This window comes from Rhinolophus sinicus, linkage group LG02 (genome assembly GCF_036562045.2).
Source record: "Rhinolophus sinicus isolate RSC01 linkage group LG02, ASM3656204v1, whole genome shotgun sequence".
NCBI lineage: Eukaryota > Metazoa > Chordata > Mammalia > Chiroptera > Rhinolophidae > Rhinolophus > Rhinolophus sinicus.
Genome location: NC_133752.1, coordinates 196186198 through 196208036, shown reverse-complemented (window position 1 = coordinate 196208036; position 21839 = coordinate 196186198). Strand labels below are relative to the sequence as shown.

At 54.4% G+C, this 21839-nt stretch overlaps 1 protein-coding gene across 1 annotated transcript; it reads left to right on the top strand.

Annotated features, from left to right (window-relative positions):
- The first annotated feature begins 5997 nt into the window (after positions 1-5997).
- PNPLA5 (patatin like domain 5, triacylglycerol lipase) lies at positions 5998-21590 on the top strand. Its single transcript, XM_019715024.2, has 9 exons — positions 5998-6280; positions 6698-6930; positions 8560-8625; positions 8891-9100; positions 10432-10492; positions 11584-11769; positions 13765-13897; positions 16066-16183; positions 16850-21590. Exons 1-9 carry the CDS (start codon positions 6088-6090, stop codon positions 16964-16966), a joined length of 1317 nt encoding a protein of 438 aa, XP_019570583.2. The 5' UTR covers positions 5998-6087; the 3' UTR covers positions 16967-21590.
- Positions 21591-21839: the final 249 nt, after the last annotated feature.

Below are 21839 nucleotides of genomic sequence, written 5' to 3'. Positions count from 1 at the left end.
GCACTCAGACCCGTCTACACGATGTGACTGGGATTTAAGAGATAAAATGGCTGCAGGCACACACCAGGGTCCCGCTAAGTGCTCTACAAAAGTCACTCTTTTCAGTCCCCATATAATCCTATGAGGGACGTCCTGTTGTGTCCCCATCTACAGATGGAGGAAAACAAGGCGTTTGATGTCCACCCACTGAGCCGGGGTCACGAGGTGAAGAGTTGGTGAGGCCGGCATGTGAGCCCAGCCTCCAAAAACGCTGTTCACATCACCGGCTGAGCAGACTTCCGCGGTGCTGAGTGAAGTAATGGACCCTCGGTAGGTTGCTCTACCCAAGAAAACGGAGCGGAGCGGGGTGTGGGGGCTCCCAAGGAAGAAAAGGTGAGGTCCAGGAGGAGGAGGAGGGGCCTGGCGGGGACGAGGTGGAGCCCAGCGCAGGAAGGAGAGGCTTATATTTTAAGCTTTTTAAATTGAGTTTTGACATACACACAGTCAAGTGTATCGGTGGTGAATGAACAGCTGGGTGAGTTTTTCGCAAGTAAACTTACTCATGTAATCGGATCAAAGTAGGGTGCATTTCCAGCACCCACAAAGCCCCCATTCCTTCTCCCAGTCACCTCCTCCTGGAATGCAGGGAGAGCGGGAGGGACCCAGGAATGGAGAGGGAGTGTCCTTGGGCCCCTGCGCAAACCTGGGTCTCGCATGCCATGCAATGAATGGCCTTTTCTCCATCCCTCAGGGCCTCTGTGGGTTCCCTCCTGTGTGTGTGAGAGTGTGTGTAGGGACCCCTCCAGTGCCCTGCAGGGTTGAACTTGAGTTTTTTTGGACGTGCTTCTGTGCAGGACTGGCCTTGGTAAGTCTATCTCTAGGAAATCTCAGACAGCCACCCCCAAATTCGCAAACCCCAATTCCTAAAGCACAACATACAAAGCAGCTCAGCCGGGCCCCCAGGGCTTCTGCCCTCCGCTCCCCCTCCCTGCCCTAAGCCTGCTCCACTGGACTCTCACTCTTCCCTACCCCTCTCTGCCTCAGTGCCTTTGCTCATCCTCTTCTCTCTGCTCCTGTCTCCTCTTCCCTGCCTGGTGAATGCTCACTTAACCTCCAAGGCCCAGCTCAAATGTTACCTTTTCTCTGAAGCCTATTGGTTATGTCTCCACTGAACACCTGGCCACAGATCCCCACCTTTCTTCTGAGCTCACACTGGCCGTCAGAGCGTGCTTCAGACTGCCTCCAGCCCGTCACCCATGGATGTGTGTCTCCCTCAGTGGATAGTGGGCTCCCAGGGGGCAGCCACCTGTCCACTCCTCCCAGAGCCACAGGGGCCGGGGAAGCAGTATACCCTGGGAGGTGTCAATTTCTTTTGCTTTCTGAGGTCTAGACCTGAGCTGTCCAACATAATCGCCACTAGCCATTTGTGCTAATTCTCCAGAGGAACTGAATTTATTTTATTTTCAATAATTAAAATTTAAATTTAAAAACTGAAGCTGTGTAAAATACTTTCCCATTAAATACAACTTTATTGTTTTGGCCAGATTATATTTTACTTTAGCTGTTGAGAATTTGATGTCTGAATTGAGTCGGGAGCAGAGAAGGGAAAAGGGTTTAGAAGACTTAGGGAAAATAAAAGAATAAAATCTCTTATACTATTCTATATTTATTACAAGTTGAAATGATAATATTTTGGGTATATTGAGTTAAATAAAATACATTATTGAAAATAATCTCACCTCTTTCTCTATACTTTTTTGGTTAGAAAATTAAAAGTAACATATAAGGCTTACGTTATATTTCTATTGGGCTATGCTGTTCTAGACTTTAAGGGGGAAACAAAGTTGCCTGAGTAGAGAATGGAGGAGGCATGGTGCAAGAGCAGCCTTTATGAAAAGGATTTGGGCATGTAAGTGGCTGGAAATTGCCGGTGAGGTATCAGTATGGTATCGCTTACCAAAAGGCTAATGACAGAAGCATTAACAGAAGCAGAGGGTCCATAATGAAGGAGGTGAAAATCAGCTCTATAGCTATCCCGGGGCTGGGGTTTTCTGTACTGGGTTTTTGCATCTTAGAGTCAGTACCACCTGGACCAGGTTCAGAGGACCCACCTGGACAGGGGTTGAGACAGTGGTATAAAGACACATTTGAAGTCCTGGGTAATTGTCTCTGCAAGGCTGCCCCAGGCAGAGGGAACAAGTCTCTTCTGGGGCCTCAGAAGACTGAGCTGGAACAGGCAGCGGAAGATACCGGAAGGTAAATTCTAAAGTCAGACCTGTTTCATAGGAAAGAGGGCTCCCTGACAAGTAGGAAGTTCCCCGTCAACAGAGGAGTTCAAGAAAGGCTGGATGACCACTGGGGTGATGATAAGGGAACTTGAGAACAAACTGTCCTTCGAGGCTCCCAGGGTACCACGGGGTCTCAGGCAGAGCCTCTGCGAGGTCCGGCACAGCCACTCCTGTGGTGAGGGGGTCCTAAGCTTCGTCTGATGTCGTCGGATCCTCTCCTAGGGGTCAGAGTCAGCTGTCGCCTCTGATTGTCCCCAGCTGGGGCCCATCTGGAGCTGCCCAAGGTTACCTGCCAGCAAGCCAGGTGAGTCAGTGCAGGATGGCGTGCCCACCTGTCTCTGAAGTGAAGATGCTATCGACCCACGTTTTCTCAAGGCACTTGGCTCCTGAGCAGGGCAGAGGAACAGGCGAAGAGCCCAAGAAACGCAGAGTCCAACCCCAGGGCACTGATTACAATGAGATTCCCCAGGTAAATAATAGGATACTTGCTGATCCACGGGACATGTCTGGAAGGAACTTATTATGGAAACTTTCACGCAGAGAGAGACCCAAGTAGAGAGAGTGGTATCATGGACTGTCACGCGGCAGCAGCCATGAGCCACGTCTGTATCCTTACAGGGCTGTCTCTGGGTGCAGGTTAGGGAGTGGGGTTCTGTTTATAGAGGCCGCTTCATTCTGCTCATTAGGTCTTTTAAACAAAGGGTCCAGAGTGAACATATGCCTCTGTCCAAGAAGTCCCTCCATCTCTGCTGCTCAGGTCACCAGTCTTATAGTTCCTGTGGATCTTTCGGGACACATTCTATCCTTATATTCTCATGTGTTTCCATTCCACATAATCCTCCTTTTAAAAACATTACCCAGTGGTCGAATCTTACCACAGTGTGGTATGTGGGCACTTCCTCTCTCTCAGGAGTGGCCCTTGTCGGTGCATACAGATGGACCTGCCCTCTATTTCAACAGCTGGAGAATATGGCGTGTCTGTGCCAGGATGGGTCCTATTCAGATTTGTTGGTTTATCTGATGGGATTCGTTCTTTCTTGCATCTCCTTCTCGTTTGCAGTGCTTCTTTTAAAAAAATCTTTCCCTGTATAATCCAAGTTGTTCTTTGCTTTGCATGTGTGTGTTTCTTCTAATAATTTGGAAGGCCCTTTGTCTGCTGGCAGTGAGTAGGTAGGTGTTACCAACAACAGTGGTGGTAAGGGACAGGCTCCAACAGGGGAAGTGACCTGCCTTAAGGAAGCCCAGCCTGGGAGGGGTAAGTCAGGACCCAGCTCTGGCATGCCTGCCCCAGGCTCCAGTCAGCTCCTCTGCTTCCAAGGCCCAGAGTGGCAGCAGCAGGACACCGCCCCCCCCCGCCCCTTCCCCCCACCCCCTCCCAGGTGGGTTCAGCCTTTGTGGAGGGGTTTGGAAGCACACAGGGGAGTTTGGTGTTGGAAGAGTTGGGTTTACACCTGCGTGAGTAGGTGAGCCAGGAGCCTCCTTGCAGTGTGTGTGGGAGGGGCGGGGCTGGGAAGGGAGTCGGAGGTGGTAGCAGGTGATGGGGTGAGAGGTGATGGAGCGTGGGCCTGTGGGGCACCAGGGGAGGAGTGATGAGGTGTTTGAGGAGGCCACAGGTGAGGACCTGGTGAGCGAGGGCAGGAGCCCGGGAGCCTGTGGTGCGTTCTAGCCTGGTACTAGGAGGGGTTAGGGTGGTGGGGATTTTGCTATAGGTGAGATGGGGCAGGTGTGTCAGGAGCTGGGGTGGGCTGGGCGAGGGCTGCCTCCTCCAGGGAGAGAAGTGGAGCGAGGACAGGGCTCATCGTGTGAGGCCAGCATAAGGACCCTGCAGAGGCCCCACTCGGCCTGGGTCCTGCTCTGGAAGCATTTGCAGCTTATTCAGTGAGGGCTTGGTGAGCACTTAGTGGCATGGACCAGTCACCAGGCAGATGCAGAGACGGGGGCTTTCAGCCACTTGGGCTTTCCCAGGGCTCCGTGCTGCCCACCCACCAGCTCTGCCACCCCTGGTCCCTCTGCTGTTCCCACCCCAGCTCCCCCAACTCTGCTTCCTTCTGCCCACCCTTTTCTTCTCTGTCAGGGCAACCAGGAGGCCTGCAGAGTCCCAGCTCGGCCTTTTCCTGGCAGAGCTCTCTTGGGTTCCCAGTTTACGTCTCGGTTTCTTTAGCTGTCAAATGGGGTCGGAGACACTGTCCATCTTACAGAACGGTTGTGAAGATGAAATGACACAATCTAGGAAAAGTGCTTAGCCCAGTGCCAGGAAGGAGTAAATACTTGCCAAGGGTGTTGTCAACCTTCAGAGGCCCCCAGAAAGCCTCTCCTGAGTCCCCAGGCCCCACCTCCGATGGAAAGAAGCCCCCAGGCACTCTGCACTCTGGAAGGAATTCCAGGGGTCTGTCCCCACTCAGGCTGGGGGTGCTACAGAAGGGGTCTGAGCATCAGCCCAGCTTGTCTAGGCTGGGGTCCAGCTCGGCTGCTGCTCCATAGCTGTGTCCCTTCCCCTTCTTTTGAGCTCTTCAGCTGCACATCGTGTTTTATTTGTTCTTTTATCCGTTGCCCTCTCCTCCCACCTCTCTTTCCCTTCCCTTCCACTCCCCAGAGCCATACTCTAATATGTATAAGGTATGACCTTCCAACTCACGTTCCAGGCAGTTAATATATTGTTTTAAAAATACATGGTAAGGCTTTGGGAGTGTTTGCATAAATGGCATCATGCAATAAACCTCATTCTTCTTTTGCCTGTCACTTCTAAGGCTCTGTGACATTCTATGGAGTGCCCATTGGGGTCACTCACCCATCCCTGGGGTGTGGGGGGAGTCCTCTACGACCCACCACAGGCAACTCTGTCCCCGCCACACCCACATCACCCTGTGGACTCATCAGAGAATTTCTCTGGGGTATTTAATTGCACTTGCCCTGGCTTGATTTCCAGAACTGCTGCCCAGTTTACAGGATGGGGGCCAGTTTTCTTGGAGGCATTTCCTGGCTTTGCTGGTGTCCCCATCTGAACATGGGCACAGTGGTTCCTACTCACACAGCTCTGTGAAGGTGACTGCAAAGAAAGCACTTTGCACAGTGTGGGTGCCTGCTGCCCCCAGGGCTGGGCAGTTGATAGGGGTGTCTGTGTTTGGGGTGCAGAGATCTGAGCAGAAAGTTCTCTGTAAGTCCTCATATTATGCTGAAACCCACAGCCCAGAGAGGATGAGGAGTTTGGGGAACGTCCACAGCTGGGAACAACAGTTTGGAACCCAGATCTCCCTGGGTCTCTGGTCCCTGAACCAGGACCGCTGCAGAATTGAGTCTGGTTTGACACCAAAGACCAGGTGTTGAGGGTCCAGCTCTGCCACTTCCCTGCTATCACCTTCCCTCCTGCCCTCAGTTTCCTCATCTGTAAAGTGGGGACAGGAATAATGCTTCTATCAAGATTACCAGTGATCAAGAAAGGTTGGTCCCACTCTCCCGGGTCCTGTCACCCAGCAATCTGGGGCATGAACCAGAACGAGGGCAGGAGTGTAGGGGCGGCGTCAGGGCACCCACAGCGTGTCTGCACTTCTGGGGCACACCTGGTGCTCACCTGGAGGGGAGGGAGGTCATAGCCCCGGGAACTCATTTGCTGGGGCGGCAGGTAACGAAGGCCCGGGGGCGGGACGGTGGCACCAGGGGCGGGGCCTGAGCTCCCGCCAGAGCTTCACATATGGGCCGCACCTCCCGTTCCACATTTGACCGGTGAGGCTGCCACATCACGCGCTCCATCTCCGCCGCGTCCGCCACTGATTCCCCCTTCCCAGCCCCATTCTGACTTTGTAACCATCCGGGCCCCACCGCCATGGGCTGCTTCGAGGAGGAGGGCAGCTGGAGCCTGTCCTTTTCGGGCGCCGCCTTCTTGGGCCTCTACCACGTGGGTGTAACCCACTGCCTGATGGAGCGCGCCCCGCGCCTCCTCCAGGGCGCCCGTCGCTTCTACGGCTCCTCGTCTGGGACGCTCAACGCCCTCTGCATCCTCTTGGGAGAATCAATTGGTGCGTCTGGGGACAGCTGGCTGAGGAGGGCTGGGGAACTCGCCAGCAGATTTCGAGCGGATGGGGTGGGCGCGGAGGGAGAGGGGTGGTCCAGGGCCTTGTGCCTGGCGCTGTGCCCAGGGGTCTTTCCACCCAACAGGCTCCCCTTTATTCCTCATGAGAACCCTGAGGACTCGGGACTGTGGTCACTCCCATTTCGCAGAAGAGGGATTTGAGGCTCAGGGCTGGGAAGACTGTTCCCAAGGTCACTTGGGGGCAAAAAGTGGACAGAGGGTTTGAACACAGTGCTGGGCACAGAAATTCTGAGCTGGAGTGCCACGGACCCTCCACTCCCATGGCACGCAGGAGGGAGGTCAAGCCTTCCAGCAGGTGTGGCAGGCCCCCCAGTGGCTTAGGACCCCGTCCCCATGCCTGCAGACTTCTCCTGCTCCCAGCTCCTGGAACTGGTCAAGCAGCTGGAGCAGCTGAGCCTGGGTATCTTCCACCCCGCCTTCGCACCCATCGAGCACATCAGGCAGCGGCTGCAGGACATTCTGCCTGCCAACATTCACATCCTGGCCTCCCAGCGCCTGGGCATCTCGCTGACCCGTTGGCCTGATGGCCACAACGTCATAGTCACCGACTTCGCCTCCCGCGATGAGGTCATCCAGGTGAGCAGCTGGTGGGCCCCAGGGCCTGGCGGCAGGTGGCTGGGTTCCATCTCCCTCCAGAGTGACTTCCAGGCACTTCCCAGGGGCAGACACATCTGCGGGGCGGGCTGGGTGGGTGGGGTGGTGGTGAACTTGCAGCTCCTCAGTTTGGTTACATATTAGAGGGTCAAGGTGCAGAGAGGGGTGGCAAGGTGAGTAAGGAGACTTCCACCCTGTGGGGGGGCCCTCAGAATCTTGCCTAAGTCTTGGGGCTTCTGGTCTCACGTGTGTGAGGTACAGATCAATGAGTTAATAAGTCATCCAGTATTGAAATAAAACAGGAGGATATGACAAAGACCCATGTGGTCAGGGAAAGAGTGCAGGGACAGGAGGTGGGGGTGGCCAGGAGGGTCCCTGGGTGAGCTCAGACAGGGAAGGAGTCAGGTCCGTCCCCGGCAAGGCCTCAGCCAGGAAGCCAGTGCTTCCCCTGTCGCCGCTCTGTCCACTCTCTCCATCAGGGCCTCCCTGTCCACCCAGACTGGGCTTCCGTAACGCAGCAGCTTTTTCTTCCTGGTGCTCCCAGTGCCCGTCACAGGGCCTGTCTCTGGGTCTGTGCTGACGGGATTCTTAGTGTGTGCAGAGAGGGCCAATCCCTTGCTGCGGGCTGACGTCCACAGCCTCCCGAGGAAGCCAGCTGGGGACCCCAAAGTGTGTTCTAGCATCTTTGCCTATATGGCACATCGTATAGGGCCTGCCTGGCACAGAGTAGGTCCTCAGGAAACATTAGCTGCTGTCACTTCTATTATTCATCTGGGGGAACGAGGTGCTCACCTGCCTCTCCCTCTGGTCAGAGCCAGAGAGGGGTGCATCTCCCCGAAAGGACTGGAGGATGTTCTCCAAGGGTTTGTGGAGACAGGCTCTGCGTGCCAGGTGTTGGTAAGCTCTGGGTCAGTGGTTCTCAATTGGGTGATTTTCCCCTTGGGGACATTTGGCAATGCTGGAGATATTTTTGGCTGCCACAACTGTGTGTGTACTACTAGCGTCTGGTGGGTAGAGGTCAAGGATGAGGCTAAACATCCTTCAATGCACAGCCCCCCCCCCCCCACAACAGAGAATTATCCAGCCCTAAATACCAATAGCATCAAGGTCTATGTTAAGGATCTTTTTGACTGCAGGACTTCTCAGAGCCTTTACTGGAAAAGTAGACAGTGTTTTCCAAGTAGATAGAGAAGCCAAGGTATCTTGTTTGAGGTGCATCTGGTTGGATCAGTGTCCAAGGAACACATGCTGGGAGACATCCCTAGATTCTTGGTGGAGAATTTCTGCCAGACTCGTGAAAGAGAAGTGGTACTTGGTACCTCCGTTTGCCTTTCGGGGGAAGACATCCAGCAGCAATGCTGAGTCAGCAAAGGTCCCATCAGCAGGGAGACAAGGGCAGATGGATGTCGGGATGGGCCTGCATTCAAATCCTTTCTTAACCTTGGGAGGTCGACTGGGACTCAAGCCTCCCAGGGCCTCAGGTCCCTCCCCTGGGCACAGGATGAATGACACCCACCTCGTGGGCTGCCCTGGGATGGGACCCTGTACTCAGAGCAGGTTCTGAGCACAAGGAGTGTGAACAGTTGTTTCCGATGACTCTTGTCTTTCCAGGCCGTGGTCTGCTCCCTGTACTTTCCTTTCTATTGTGGGATTATCCCCCCCGAATTCAGAGGGGAGGTAAGTGGCTGAGCCTCTGCCCTGAGCACCTGCTGTTGAGAGGTATGTGGGTAGGGGGAGGGCACCAGCGCTCCCTGAGCACCTACTGTGTGCCAGCACCCCCCAGCTCCTGGGGTGCTCAGAGCAATCTGAGCTAGAGCAGACCTAGTGACTCAGGGGCAGTCACAGGGCCACCAGCTGCAGCCCCTCTTTGGTGGGTGGCTCAGTGGCTGTGGGGGTGTGGGAGGAGGGCAGGGATGCTGAGCACCGCCCACCTGAATTGCAGCGCTACTTCGACGGGGCTCTGAGCAACACCTTGCTGTTCGCGGACTGCCCCAACACCATCACCGTGTCGCCTTTCCACGGGACCATGGACATCTGCCCCCCGAGCATGTCGGCCAGCATGCACGAGCTGAACGCCTGCAATGCCAACTTCCAGATCTGTGTCGACAACTTTTTCTTGGGGCTCATCTGCTTCATACCCCCCAACCCTGAGGTAGGTCTGGCCCCGGCACCCAGCCTGGAAAGTGTAAGAGGCTTGGCCGAGGTCAAGGGCCCCATGAGTCAGACTCTGTGCCCCTGAACCTTCCTCATAGCCTCAGGCGGGTAGGATACATGTCCTGGGTCTTACAGTCATGCCCTCGAACCCACAGCCTGAAGCCCAAGTTGTGTCCTTACTATTCTTCCCCGTCCTCCTGAGCAAGTGTAGAGTTGGGATGGGGCCCCTGTAAACTGCACCGCACTGACGCCAACTCTGCTGAGCGTGCGTGTGAGCCAGGCCTCTGCCGGTGCTCCTCTGGGTCAGGCTCTGTGAGAAGGTACTGTCGTCAGTCATCTCCATTTCTCCGGGGAGAACACTGTGGCACAGAGAGGTTAAGTGACCTGTTCAAAGCCACACAGCCCTGAAGCCACAAAGCCAGGTTTCAAATCCTGAGCTAGCCCAGACCCATGCTCCTAACCGTTGCCCTAGATTGTGGACAGATTGGCCATGTGGAGGCGAGGCACAAGCACAGAAAAAGATGGACAACAACCCACACTTCCTGCTTCTTGCCCCTTGGTATTTCTGGGAAATCGGTAATTTGACAACCTGATTTATCATCATACCATGTTCCTCCACCCCCCAGCACGCCCCGGCTCTCCCCTATTCCTTCACACCTCTTATGGTTCTGTAATGTTTTATAATTTATGAAACGAGGTCACGCCATTTCTTCTGATCCTCCCTACAGCCCTGGGGTGGACAGAAAGTCTCAGCCCCATTTACAGACAAGGCAACCGAGGTTCTCAGAAAGGTGGTGTGGCCATCCCCGGTCACACAGCACAGGGAGGCAGAGCACCTTTCTGGACCTACAGGTGCTTTTTCCCCATTAGTTGGGGAGCCATGCATGAGACAGGTGGGTGTGGGCCCTGGGGCTCCTCTGCCGTCTCAGGCTGCTCCTGGAAAGGAACATCAAACAGGCAAAGGGACCCATCATCCACTGACCTATGGGGAACCAGGCAATGTCCCAGGTATCCTGGGTCAGAGGAGGGAACTGAGGCCAGTGGGGGGAGGGGCTGGTGCAAGAGGCCCAGATGGCGAGTCTTAGAGGAGGGAAGTGAAATGAGGCTGTGGGGAGGGAAGCAGCTCAGGCAGATTTGTTCCACCTGCGGTCCTGTGGCCCCCTTCCTGGTGCTGGGGGCCCTGGGGTCCTCCAGCCTGCTGAGGGGTCTCTGGGGGAGCGTAGGCTGGGCTGGGCTCACTTCCAGTTGATGGCAAGTCTCTGGCCTGCAACCACAAGCTCGAGGGGAGGTCCATGCCTTCCTCATCCAGCCTGACCTGTGTGTTGGCAGATTGTGGCTGACAGCTGCAGGCAAGGCTACTTGGACGCCCTGAGGTTCCTGGAGAGACGCGGTAGGTGGCAGCCCCCACAGTCGCCGGGGATCTCACCCCGTGTGCATGCCAGGTGGACCCGGTCTCTTGGTATTTGTGGTTTTTCTGGACCTTGACTCCCTCATTCTCTCCCTCAGCATCTGTTCGGTGCTTGGCCTACGCTGCAGGCTGGGGGTCCAGAGAGAAAGCACACATGTGTCCCACTCTCTACCTGCCTGCAGCCTAGGGCAGGGGGACAGACCCAGAGAGAGACATCTCAGGGAGATGCAGGGTGCTCAGGGTTGTGGGAGCCCAGAGAATGCCCCGACACAGGCTGGGGGCTGGAGAGAACAAGGAAGGCTTCCTGGAGACAGGGACAGAGAGCTGGGTTTTGACTAGTTAGGAAGATGATGGAAAGGTTGAAAAGGGCATTGGGGCAGAGGGAAGAAGAGCAAGAGCGAAGGGACAGAGGCTGGTACCTTGGGGGCGCGTACAGTACAGCCACAGGGGTGTGTGTGTGTGTGTGTGTGTGTGTGTGTTCCTGGGGTGGTGGGTGGGCCAGTGAGGTCTGGGCTAGAGCTTGATGTCATCCCACAGGGTACTGCTCTTCAAAGTGGCAGAGCTGAGAGGTGAACTCAGGTTGTGTGGCCCCAGAACCCATGTCCTTGACCCCTCCCGCCCCAAAACACACAGTAGCAGGAAGCATTTGCTGAGCACTCACCACACACCCAGACCTGGGTCTGAGCCTTATGTACTTATCTAAATTCTCACAACAACCATATAGAGCAGGTCTTGATTTTCCCCTTTCACAGAGAGGAAAACTGAGGTGTGGAGCCATTAGGTTACATAGCTTGCAAGTGGTAGGGCCAGGATTTGAACTCCAGACTGTCTCAGGCTCTGGGCTCTGATTAACCACTAGAAAGTGCACAAGGAGCAGAGCAGGGCCGGGGCAATGCAGGGAGGCACCATCCAGGATGAGCCTTGGGTCCATCCTGTGATAAGCAGGTCCTCAGAGCTGGGTTTGGGTCATGAGGGGTGTGGATGGGATGGACAGTGTGAGAGCTGGGGGAGTCATTGTCGCCGGGAGACTCCAGATGTTCTCACCTGTAAATCCTTCCTCTCTCCTGACCCAGGACTCACCAAGGAGCCAGTGCTGTGGACGCTGGTGTCTAAGGAGCCCCCAGCCCCAGCTGATGAGACCCGGCATGCTGGTCATGACCAAGGCCAGGAGGCAGGCCTGTCGCTCAACTGGGCAGTACCCAACGTGCTGCTGAAGGACGTGCCCAACTTTGAGACGATCTCGCCAGACCTGGAGTCTGGTACTTCCCTTCTTACCTGTACTCGCTCACCTAGCAGGTGCCCTGCATGCAGGGGCTGGGGGCTGGGATCCTTCCCTGAAGGTGCTCATTGCCTGGCAGAGGACAGGACTCATTTTTTTTGAGCACCTACTAAGTGCCTGGCATGGTGCCAGGGGCTTTTACAGTGTCATTCACTCCTCACCACAACCGTGGACCCAAGTGATTTTCTTACCCCATTTCACGTATGAAAAAACTGAAGCTCAGAGGGGTCTCAAAGCCCACAGCTGGGGGCTTCAAACCCAAGACCATGCCTGAGAGAGCCAGGCCATTGCCCACTGTCCAGGGAAGGGCAGGAGGTAATGGAGGGGCAGGACAGGCACGTCTGGGGGGTCTGGACTCACTTCATCCTTTCAACAATACTCTGAGTGTGGTACTGAATTGCCCCCTTGTACAGATGAGGAAACCACAGCACAGAGAGGTCGCTAAGTGACTTACCCAAGGTCCCACGGCTAGCAAATGGCAGAAGTAGTTCTGCTCTGAGCCAGTTAGCCTGCGCTTCTGCCCAGTACCCTAAATGTCACAGTTGCAATAACAGGAAAATGCAGGGTCCCACAGACACATGTCATGGTGCTGGTGGAGGCCAAGTTAGAGCAGCGTCTAAGTGAGGCATTAAAGGAGGAGCTGTCCAGGCAAAGAGAGGGGGAGACAAGCATCCAGGCTGAGGGCGCGCATGTGCAGAGGTGCTGGGTGGGCTGGACGGGGGAGGAGCTGGAGGCCCCTGTGGCTTAACACAGTGGTTGAGGGGCAGGGTCACAGAGATGAGCTTAGGGGGTTGGGAGGGGTGGGCAGGCGGCCTGGAGGAGAGAGATGGGGCCCCTGGGGGGGCTACTGGGGGCCACCTCTCCTCTTCAGAGTTCACTGCTGCTCTGAACTCCAGGGATTACTGCAACTCGCTGGGAGGGGACAGGCAGGAGGCTGGGAGGAGAGATGATGGCGGTGAGGCCAGAGCAGGGACAGTGAGGTGGGTGAGGGAATGGGGCAGGGTGAGGAGGACGCCTCGTTCAGCGCTGGAGACCACATAGGGTGAGCAGAAATGGACTGAGCCCTGAGTTTCGAGCTTGGGACTCTGGAACCCTGACAGCATACCTGCAGCCACACGGGGGCACCAGAGAGCTGCCCCTGGGACCGGCCGCACTGCAGTGGTCACAACGGCTGGGAAGGGAATTGTCCTTTGGCCTGGCCCTTACAGGCATCCATTAATTGTCACATACCTGCCCAGGGAGGTAGGTGCTGCCGTATCCCTGCTTCCCTAGGCTTGGGAAGGGAAGGGACTTGTCCCAGGACACATGGCAGGTAAACCAAGAGCCGGGTCTCCGAACTGTGCTGTCAGTGAACCCTCCCAGCGCCTGTCTCTAGGGGGGCCTGGCCAGACACTGCTTGGTGGTGTGTGGGTGGCTGTGCAGTGGTCTTGGGGCAGGGCCTTGGGGACTGGCTCAGCCCTGGCCAGGATGTCGGTTCCTTCCACTCTGGTCAGTTCAGAGGATAGAGGGCTCGGAAAATGGTAGTTGTGGTTCCAGCTGCTGCCACTGCTGTGCTTGATAATAACACCAATGTGTTGCTGTTATCGAGGGAGCATATGCCCCATCTTAGGGGGCCACAGCAGACTTTCCAGAGGGATAGGAGAGGTGGAAAGAGCTTGGGGAGCGTGACAGGCCTTGGGTCCATCCTGGCCCTGTCACTTCCTGGCGATGGGCTTTGGACAAGTCACTTCTCCACTCTGAACCTCAGTCTCCTCTTCTGTGAAAGGGGCATACCCTGCCCATTTCAGGGACAGTAATGAGAGCACGAGGTGCGGGCCTAGCCACCTACTGGCTCATGCAGGGGCTTGATCAATACTGTTTCTTCCTCTGCAGCTGGGGGTGGGTGAAGTCTGTGGACTGTGGGGTAGAAAGGGGCTCGTGCTGCCTCTACAGGCATTGAGGTGTGGTGGGGGGGATGCCATGGCTTCTCTTGCAGCACTGAAGAAAGCATGCATGAGGGACCCCAGGCCCTGGGCCCGCTTCTGCCGGTCGAGGTCCGGCCGGGCACTGACCTATCTGCTGCTGCCCTGCACGCTGCCCTTCGAGTACGTCTACTTCCGGAGCAAAAGGTGAGGACAGGCCAGGGGTCATGGGAGGGGTCTGGCTTGCCACCAGGGTTGTGGCAAAGATCGGTGCCCATGGCAGGACGGGCGGCTGGTCTCCCCACACTGCCTAGTGTTGGCGGCGATACCCAGAGCGGTCTTGGTGGTCTCTGCAGAACCGAATTGATGGGGAGGCAGTATGGCAGCTGTAATCAAGAGGGGGCCTCCTGGTCAGTGCCCTGCTCTTCCTCTGTCTCTAGAACTTCTGGCCTGTTGCTCCACCTGACAGAGCCTCAGAGACCATGTGCTGTTTTTGAAGATAACTCTAGGGGCCAGTCTGGCTCAGAGTTGCCGTGTGGCCAGGGCCAGGTCTCTTGACTCCTCTGGGCCTCAGCTTCTTTTCCTATAAAACAAGGCCGTTCCATGACAGACGGGCTATGGTTAAGCCCTCACTAACCGTTCTAACTCTGCTGACTAATGGAGCACTCCTCATTGTGGGTTCATTGATTCCAATGGTTATCGAGGGCCTACTAGGGACAAGGGAGGCAGCATTGAACTAGACCCAGCCCTGGCCTTCTGCAGCCTGACAACCCACACAGCATCACACATTCACCTGTTTAATCAAAGCTCTGCTGAGCGATACCTAGAGAGGTCTCCACTAGCTATGAACTGGGACGGCTCATATTAGGGGCTGTCTAGTCAGGGAAGGCTGCCTAGAGGAGGTAACTTATGAGCTATAATCTGAAGGATGGGTAAGAGTCCACTAAGCAAAGAGAGAAGGGAAAAAATTCCAGATGGATGGAACAGCATGTGCAAAGGTCCTGGGGCAGAAGGCAGAAGGGAGTAAAGCTCATTTGAGGAGCAGAAAGAGAGGCCGGTGTGTCTGAAGCCAAAAGATGGAGTGCTATCCCAGATGGGGCTGGGCAGGCTGGCAGGGGGAGCCATGTGAGGAGAGGGGTCTTTATCCTGACAGTGGCAGAAGGCGATGAAGGGTTTCACCAGGGGAGTGTCATGTGGAGATCCGTATTTTAAAAAATTCTCTGTGCCCCAGAAGAAGGTCTATGTAGCAGGTCACAGGCCTCTGTCCTGCTCCATGTTGAGTTAAGGACGGGATCAGCCCTATTGTTGGAATTGCTGGTGACTGAAAGCTGGGAGGGAGCTTTCTGCTGGCACAGATTCTCTTCATTCTGAGCCATTGACTGAAACCACAAGTTGAAATCAAATAGGAGAAAGGCAAATTCTAGCCTTTTCAGTTACCAAATTATACATCAATCAATCCATGTATGAGCACTGATGGGGAGGCCTGCCTAGACCACAGGGAAATTCATACTTGGTATGTTCTCTACATGCTCAACATGTAGGTTGCAATAATAGAGGCAGAAGGTCCAGAACAAGGGAGGTGACAGACCTGCTTGTGTTTTGCTTGCCACACTACACTCTGGATTGTCTGCCCGGTGTGAGGACCTGGTTTAGAGGCCCCTCTGAGGGGCGAGGCTCTCCAGTGGCCAGTGAGTTTGAGAAGGAGCCTGCCCTGGCACCTTCTCAGCCATAGTTGGATGACCCGGCCCTCTGCTGATGCTGTAGGGCCCACGTGGGGAGCACAGGAGGGTTTGAGCGACCGAGGGCTAGTGTGAGCTCCGTTTCAGGCAGGCTATTGGCTGCTGGGAAGAGAGTGGATGCAGGGGTGTGGAGTGAGGAGGGCAGGGGCTGATCTGGGGAGGAGAGAGAGGAAGGACTGGAGATATAGGCAAGGTGACTGTTCTCATTTGGCAGGTGAGGAAAGTGAGGCCCACAGAGGTTCCCTGTCCTGCCCAAGTCACACAGCTGATAAGCAGGGGAGCTAAGCTGCACCCCAAGCCAGCCTGACCCTAAAGCCCTGCCCTTTATTCCCCTGGGCTCTCCACTTGTGCCCTGTGGAGTCGACCCTCAGGGCCTGGCCACCTCCACCAAGTTCAGAGTCCGTCATGGTTCATTCCCTCAGCCCCTCACTCCCCTGCAGCTGCTCTGTGGGTCTAGCCTGCTCTGTGGCGCAGACAACACTGCTGGCTGCTTCTTATCCCTATTCCCCTTCCTTTAGTCCCGGTGACTCCAGTGCAGGGACCCCTAGCTCCGCTCTGGTGCTGTGGGACGGGTGGTCTCAGCTGGGCTGACGTGCAGGCTTAGCCTGGTGAAGCCGCTGCCACACCTTCTTGCAGGTTGATGCTGTGGCTGCCTGATATGCCGGCAGACTTGTGCTGGCTGCAGGGGATGCTGAGGAGCCTGGCCCTCGGGGTCTACTCCAGGACGAAGGACCAGCTCGTTGGGCTGGTCAAGGTGAGGTGGACAGGCGTGGCTGTGCCGAGTGGGGGAGGCACCCGCTGTTTCCCTGGGCCCTGGGCAGGCAGTCCGTATAATCCACGTCCCTCTGTCCAGCCACACATGCAGCCCTTGGTACATGTGTTTGGTCACCGCTGTGGGCTAGACCCGTGCTGGATCTGGATGGAGGTGCTGACCAGTCACATCGGTCAGTCTGCAGGAACTGCTGGGGGCAGTCACCGCTCCCCCTGCACACAGAAAGCCTGAGCTCACAGGACACGTGATCTCCCTGCTGGGCCACACCCCCACCAGTCCTTCTGTCATCCTTCCAATGTCCCCACATGCCCTGCTTGGGGTCTGGGTTGGGGCTGTCTGTCTCTCCCCAACCTGCCCTCCCTGCTGGCTGGAGACCCCACCCCACAGTCCTCCTGCACCCACTCAACAGCCATTTGTTTACCAAGGAAACCAGCACAGCGACCCCAGGGAGGGGCCATCCCTGGAACCTTCCTGTCACTCCCAACACCGCCCGAATAAGGGTTTGGATTGTTCCTCCTTGCAGGACTTGCGGGAAGCATGACTCGGGGCTCCCTGAGTGCCAGGCTGCCCCCACATGGCTTCACCCTGCTGTTCACCCGGCCCCAGGCTCTGACAACCTGCACTCACTGGATTCTGCTTCCTCTGCAGCCTGCGGGGCAGGAGTCCCCTTTAGCCCAAGGCAGTTCCTCCTGTGCTGCTGGCCAAGAAACCCAGACCTGCCTGCCCATAAGTCCTGAGGGCCACCAAGCTGGACCAACCCAGTGACTGACTTCTCCTGACCCATCTTTGTCCTCTGTGCCCACATCTGCCTTCTTGAGTGAGGCCTGCATGTGATTTGCCTTCGGGAGCTCAGTGCCCAGCCCTTGGCCCAGGGTGGGCACTGGAATTGTCTGAATGGAGGACTGATGGAACAGCCTCTCATTTTTCCTCCCAGGCTCTTGTCTCAGACAGTGTGGGCAGGTGGCCCTCAGGAGCCAGAGGAGGCCCCACCGGCCCCTTTGGAGCCCCTGCTCCTTGGAGCCAGTTCCCTGAGGTCTGGGTACTTCTTTTTGGGGAGTGGCCTAGCCTGTCGGTATTTTCTAGGTTGCTATGTGCCCAGGTCACCCTGCCCCTGTCTCATCAGAGGGAGAAAGGAAGGCAGGAGCTGAAATTCTTGGTTCTGGAATTTCCAAATGTGGGATTTGGGAGCAGCTTCTGCTGAGAAGAGGGGTTCCAGCAATCTTGTAGAGCTGTTTACAGAGTGCTTTACCGAAGATGGAGAATATGCTCGTATCAGAGACTGGGGAGCAACTGGAAGTGATGGGGTGGTGTGCGTCCCCTCAGATCCTTTCTCTCACGTTCTCTGTCCTGCACCAGCCCTTGGGAGTGACCCTCACGGTCTGCCTCACGCCAGCAACCTTGATCTCTGACTTCCTACTGGATGCACCCAGTGGGAGCCCCTCTCAGGAGATGGGAGGGTGTGGGGAGAGAGAGATGAAAGGAATTAAAGTCTTTGCAGAATTCCAGCTGCATGAGCTTCTGTTGGGGTGCCCCAAACTCCTTGATGCCACCACCAAGCCCCCCTTTATCCCACAGGAAGGTTGATGGTGTGGCAGTGCCTCCAGCCCCTCCCTCTCCAGCCCCTCCCTCTCTCGGGCAGAACAGATGCTGGGACACCAGACCTCTTCTGGCTTCTCTGGGGACTCACTTGTCTTCCTGTCCTCAGAGCAGAACCTACACTGTGCCCCTGGCCAAGCCCTTAAGAGACACTGAGATGGCTCAGCTGACAAAGCAGACAGTTCAGGAACTGGTCCAGGTCAGAGTTTCTTGACATCCTTGACTTATCACCTATACATCCTCCTAACGCAGAGCCCTGAGGTGTTACAGAGCAGAGGAGGGGTCCTGGGTGCTGGATTCAGGCTGATCTGGGTTTCAGTCCTATCTCTGCAATTCAGCATTGATCCCCTCACCTCTCAGAGCCTCAGTTTCCCCCTGTGTAGAATGGAGGCAATAATACATACCTCATGGGGTATGTACTTGAGAAAATTAATGGCTTCTTGCAGACTACGTCATACAGCAGGGATTACTGCTCGGGGCGGGGGGAGTGAAAATGCATTATCTACACTCCTGCTCTGTGTTAGATACCAGACTAGGATAGGACCACTGTCCCTCCTTTGAGCCTCACTCTGGCCCTGACTGGGTGATAGTCCAGACGAAACTCAGGGGAGCTGTGATTGGGGCCAGAACCTGTGTGACATCAGAGCCCTCTTTGCACTGTGCACCATGGCTTCCCATCAGGTGTGCTAAAGTCATGGGTCCATCACCCTCTTTCTCTCAGTGTCCCAGCCAAGGACCTCTTTGGGTCCTAGGACCCTGGAACAGCTGTGACTCCCCAGCCTGGATTTCTGATTGCTGGTTGTCTGATAAGCAGCCTGATGCTGGAGGCAGACCCCTGCTCCAAGGAGGTCACATGCCTCTATTGCTATTTCTGTGGCAGTATTGGGGACGCTAACCCTCCCAAGTGCACGTCGCTTTGAAGTTGACACAGCTCATCATCTCTGAATTCTCACAGCAACCCTGGGAAGCAGGCATGATTCTCCTCAATTTATGGGTGAGGAAACTGAGGCACAGAGAGGTTATGCTCACTGGTAAGTGGTAGAGCTGGAAACATCCCAGATGGTGCTGCAGGCAACAGGAAGACCCCTGGAGCGTCACAGCTTCACCGTGCACCTGTTGTATGATATGGGGCAAGTTCTTTCCTCGATCAATTCCTCATTTCCTTGTCTTTGAAATCAGGGGTTGAACTAGCCGGTTTCTAAAGGGCATCTAGCTCTGCTTTAAGCTTGTATCATGCACAACTGATACCACATCGTTAGAGGAAGAAGTGATTCCAGGAGGGGATTAACCACAGAGGAATGGGTTTCTGGACTGGGTCTTTATGGAAGCCTAGAATTTGGTTTGGCAGAAAGTCATTCCAGGAGGGGGGACTGCAGGTGTAAAAGCAGGTTATGGGTGGCCCATGGTAAGTTAAACAGACAAGGAATCTGAGGCTCAGAGGGGTGAAGTGTCTCATCCAAGGCCCCATAGCCAGCTGGTGGTACAGATGGCATTCAAGCCCAGGTCAGGCTCTCGTTCCACCTTGTCTGCACACTAGAATGCTGGGTAGAAATACGAATGCTCAGGATTCTTCTGTGGAGATTCTGATGTAACTGATCTTGACTAAGACCTGTCTGGGTAGGAATGCGGTTGGATCCTGTAGTGCCTAGGCACTGGTGTTCTCAGGGGCCACCCTGTGGGCGTGACCACCTGCCTGAGCCAGCAGGTTGTGCCTCAGACTTGCTTAATGTTATCTGTGGCAAGCAGGCTGGTATGTGCTAATCTGTGGCTGGGGTCATGCAATGCTAGTGGGGCAACCTGTATCCAGCACTAAATCCTGGCCACATGAGACTCTCCCAGGCCCATACCTCAGTCCCTCTGAGCTTTGCATCCCACCCATAAATCGGATTGTATACACTTAACGACATGTGTGGTGATATTAAGGAATAATTGTTACTTTTTAGTTGTGTTAATGCATTGGGAATATGTTTTCAAAAAGTTCTTTTAGAGATCCGACTGAAATGTTCATGAATGAAATGACGTAATGCGTGAGATTTGCTTAAGAATAATCCGGGTGGGGAGAGGGGGATGAGAGACGATGAAACATGAATTAACAGTTACCACTGGGTGGTGAGTACATGGGAGTTCATTGTATTAGTCTCTCTAATTTTATACATGTTTGACATTTCCGTAATAAACAAGTACTTAACCTTAAAATTTTGATAAGACATACAAACAGGAAAATATGCATCACGACAGAACATAAAACAAAGCAAAAACAGGGCCACCGGGAGTTGTGGCTACCGAGTCACAGATGGGAAGGATCCGGTGACCTACGCACGTTCAGCACCGCGGACAGCGACCCGCGGCCGCTTCCTGCTGCCTCGCAGCCCTAGGGACCTCAGAGAGCGGACAACTTCCGGATCCCCCTTGCTTAGGAAGAGTTTCTTCAGAACAGAAGGTTATCCAGCCTCTTACACGCCTCCAGAGATGGAGTGTTCGCTACCCACGGGGCAGACCAGGCCTTGGTAGACAGTTTTGGTTCACAAGAAGCTTCTGTTTCCTGCTCTTTTAAGGATACCTTTGTGAAAAAATACATCCATCATATATGTGTGTCTATTTCTGGGCTCTCTCTCCATTTATGTTACATGTCAATGGGAATTAAGGTTGGTAATCAGCTGACCTTAAAAATGGGGAAATGACACTGGATTATTGGGTAGGCCCAATGTAACAACAGGGTCCTTAGAAGTGGAAGAAGGAGGTGGAACAAGAGTCAGTGTCCGAGTGATTTGATGTGAGAAAGACCAGACCCGCCATTGCTGGCTTGGAAGATAGAGGAAGGGGCCGTAGCCAAGGAATGTGGGCAGCTCGAGGCTGGAAAAGGCATGGAAATGGATTCATCTCTAGAGCCTCCAGAAAGGCTTGCAGCTTTGCTGACACTTGTTTTCAGACTTGTGATGCCTGCATTAGACTTCTGACAATCAGAGCTGTGAGATAATAAGCTCATGTTGTTTTAAGCCACTGAGTTTGTGGTAATTTGTCATAGCAGTAATGGAAAATGAATGCAACAATGAACATATGTCATCACCTACATTCACCCATTCTGGCATTTGTCACAGTTTCTTTCTCTTTCTCTCGCTGATATATACACATGTACTCACATTAGTGTTATAACTGTGTTTTTTCTAGAGCCATTTGAAAATTATAGACACGATTCTCCACCCCCAAACACTTCAGCATGTACCTCCTAAGAAACAGAACGTGCTTTTACATAACCATAGTACAGTTTACAATTCATGAAATTTAAAATTAATATTATTAGCTAATATAGAATCCATATGCATATGAGGTTGGACAATTAAGTTTGAGAACTTATTGCAACAATGTTGCTAACCTTTTTTTGATACCAGAGGGATTATGCACTATGAATTTGTACCAAGTGGACAAACAGTTAACCAAGTTTACTCTAGAAGTGCTGAAAAGGCCGCGTGAAAAAGTTAGATGACCTTAACTTTCCGCCGATAATTCATGGCTCGTGCATCACGACAATGCACCAGCTCACACGGCCTGTCTGTGAGGGAGGTTTTAGCCAGTAAACAAATCACTGTATTGGAACACCCTCCCTACTCACCTGGTCTGGCCCCCATGACTTCTTTCTTTACCTGAAGATAAAGGAAATAGTGCAAGATTAAAATGTAGGGCCTCCTGTTCAAAAAACGGGGAAAAGTGCCATTAAGGCACTGAAAGCTAAAGCTTTCCCCTTTTCTCTAGCATCACTCTCTCAACCTGTTATGGTGTTTTTTATTTGCTAGTTAATGTCACTCTCTCCAGCACTGGTATACTCTTAGGGCACCTGCAGACCCTCACAAGAGTCTGGGGGACCCACTCCATGACTCTGAGAGCAGCCCATCAGCTGCCTGTTTCCTCCTGCCAGCTGTGGGACCCACACATCGTGCCCTGGCTGGGAGCGGGGACTCGAGCCAGGCATTGCCCCTTCCCACCAGCCTGCTGCCCCAAGGTTATTGTGACCTCCACACCAGACAATTGGGTACCTGAGTGGGTG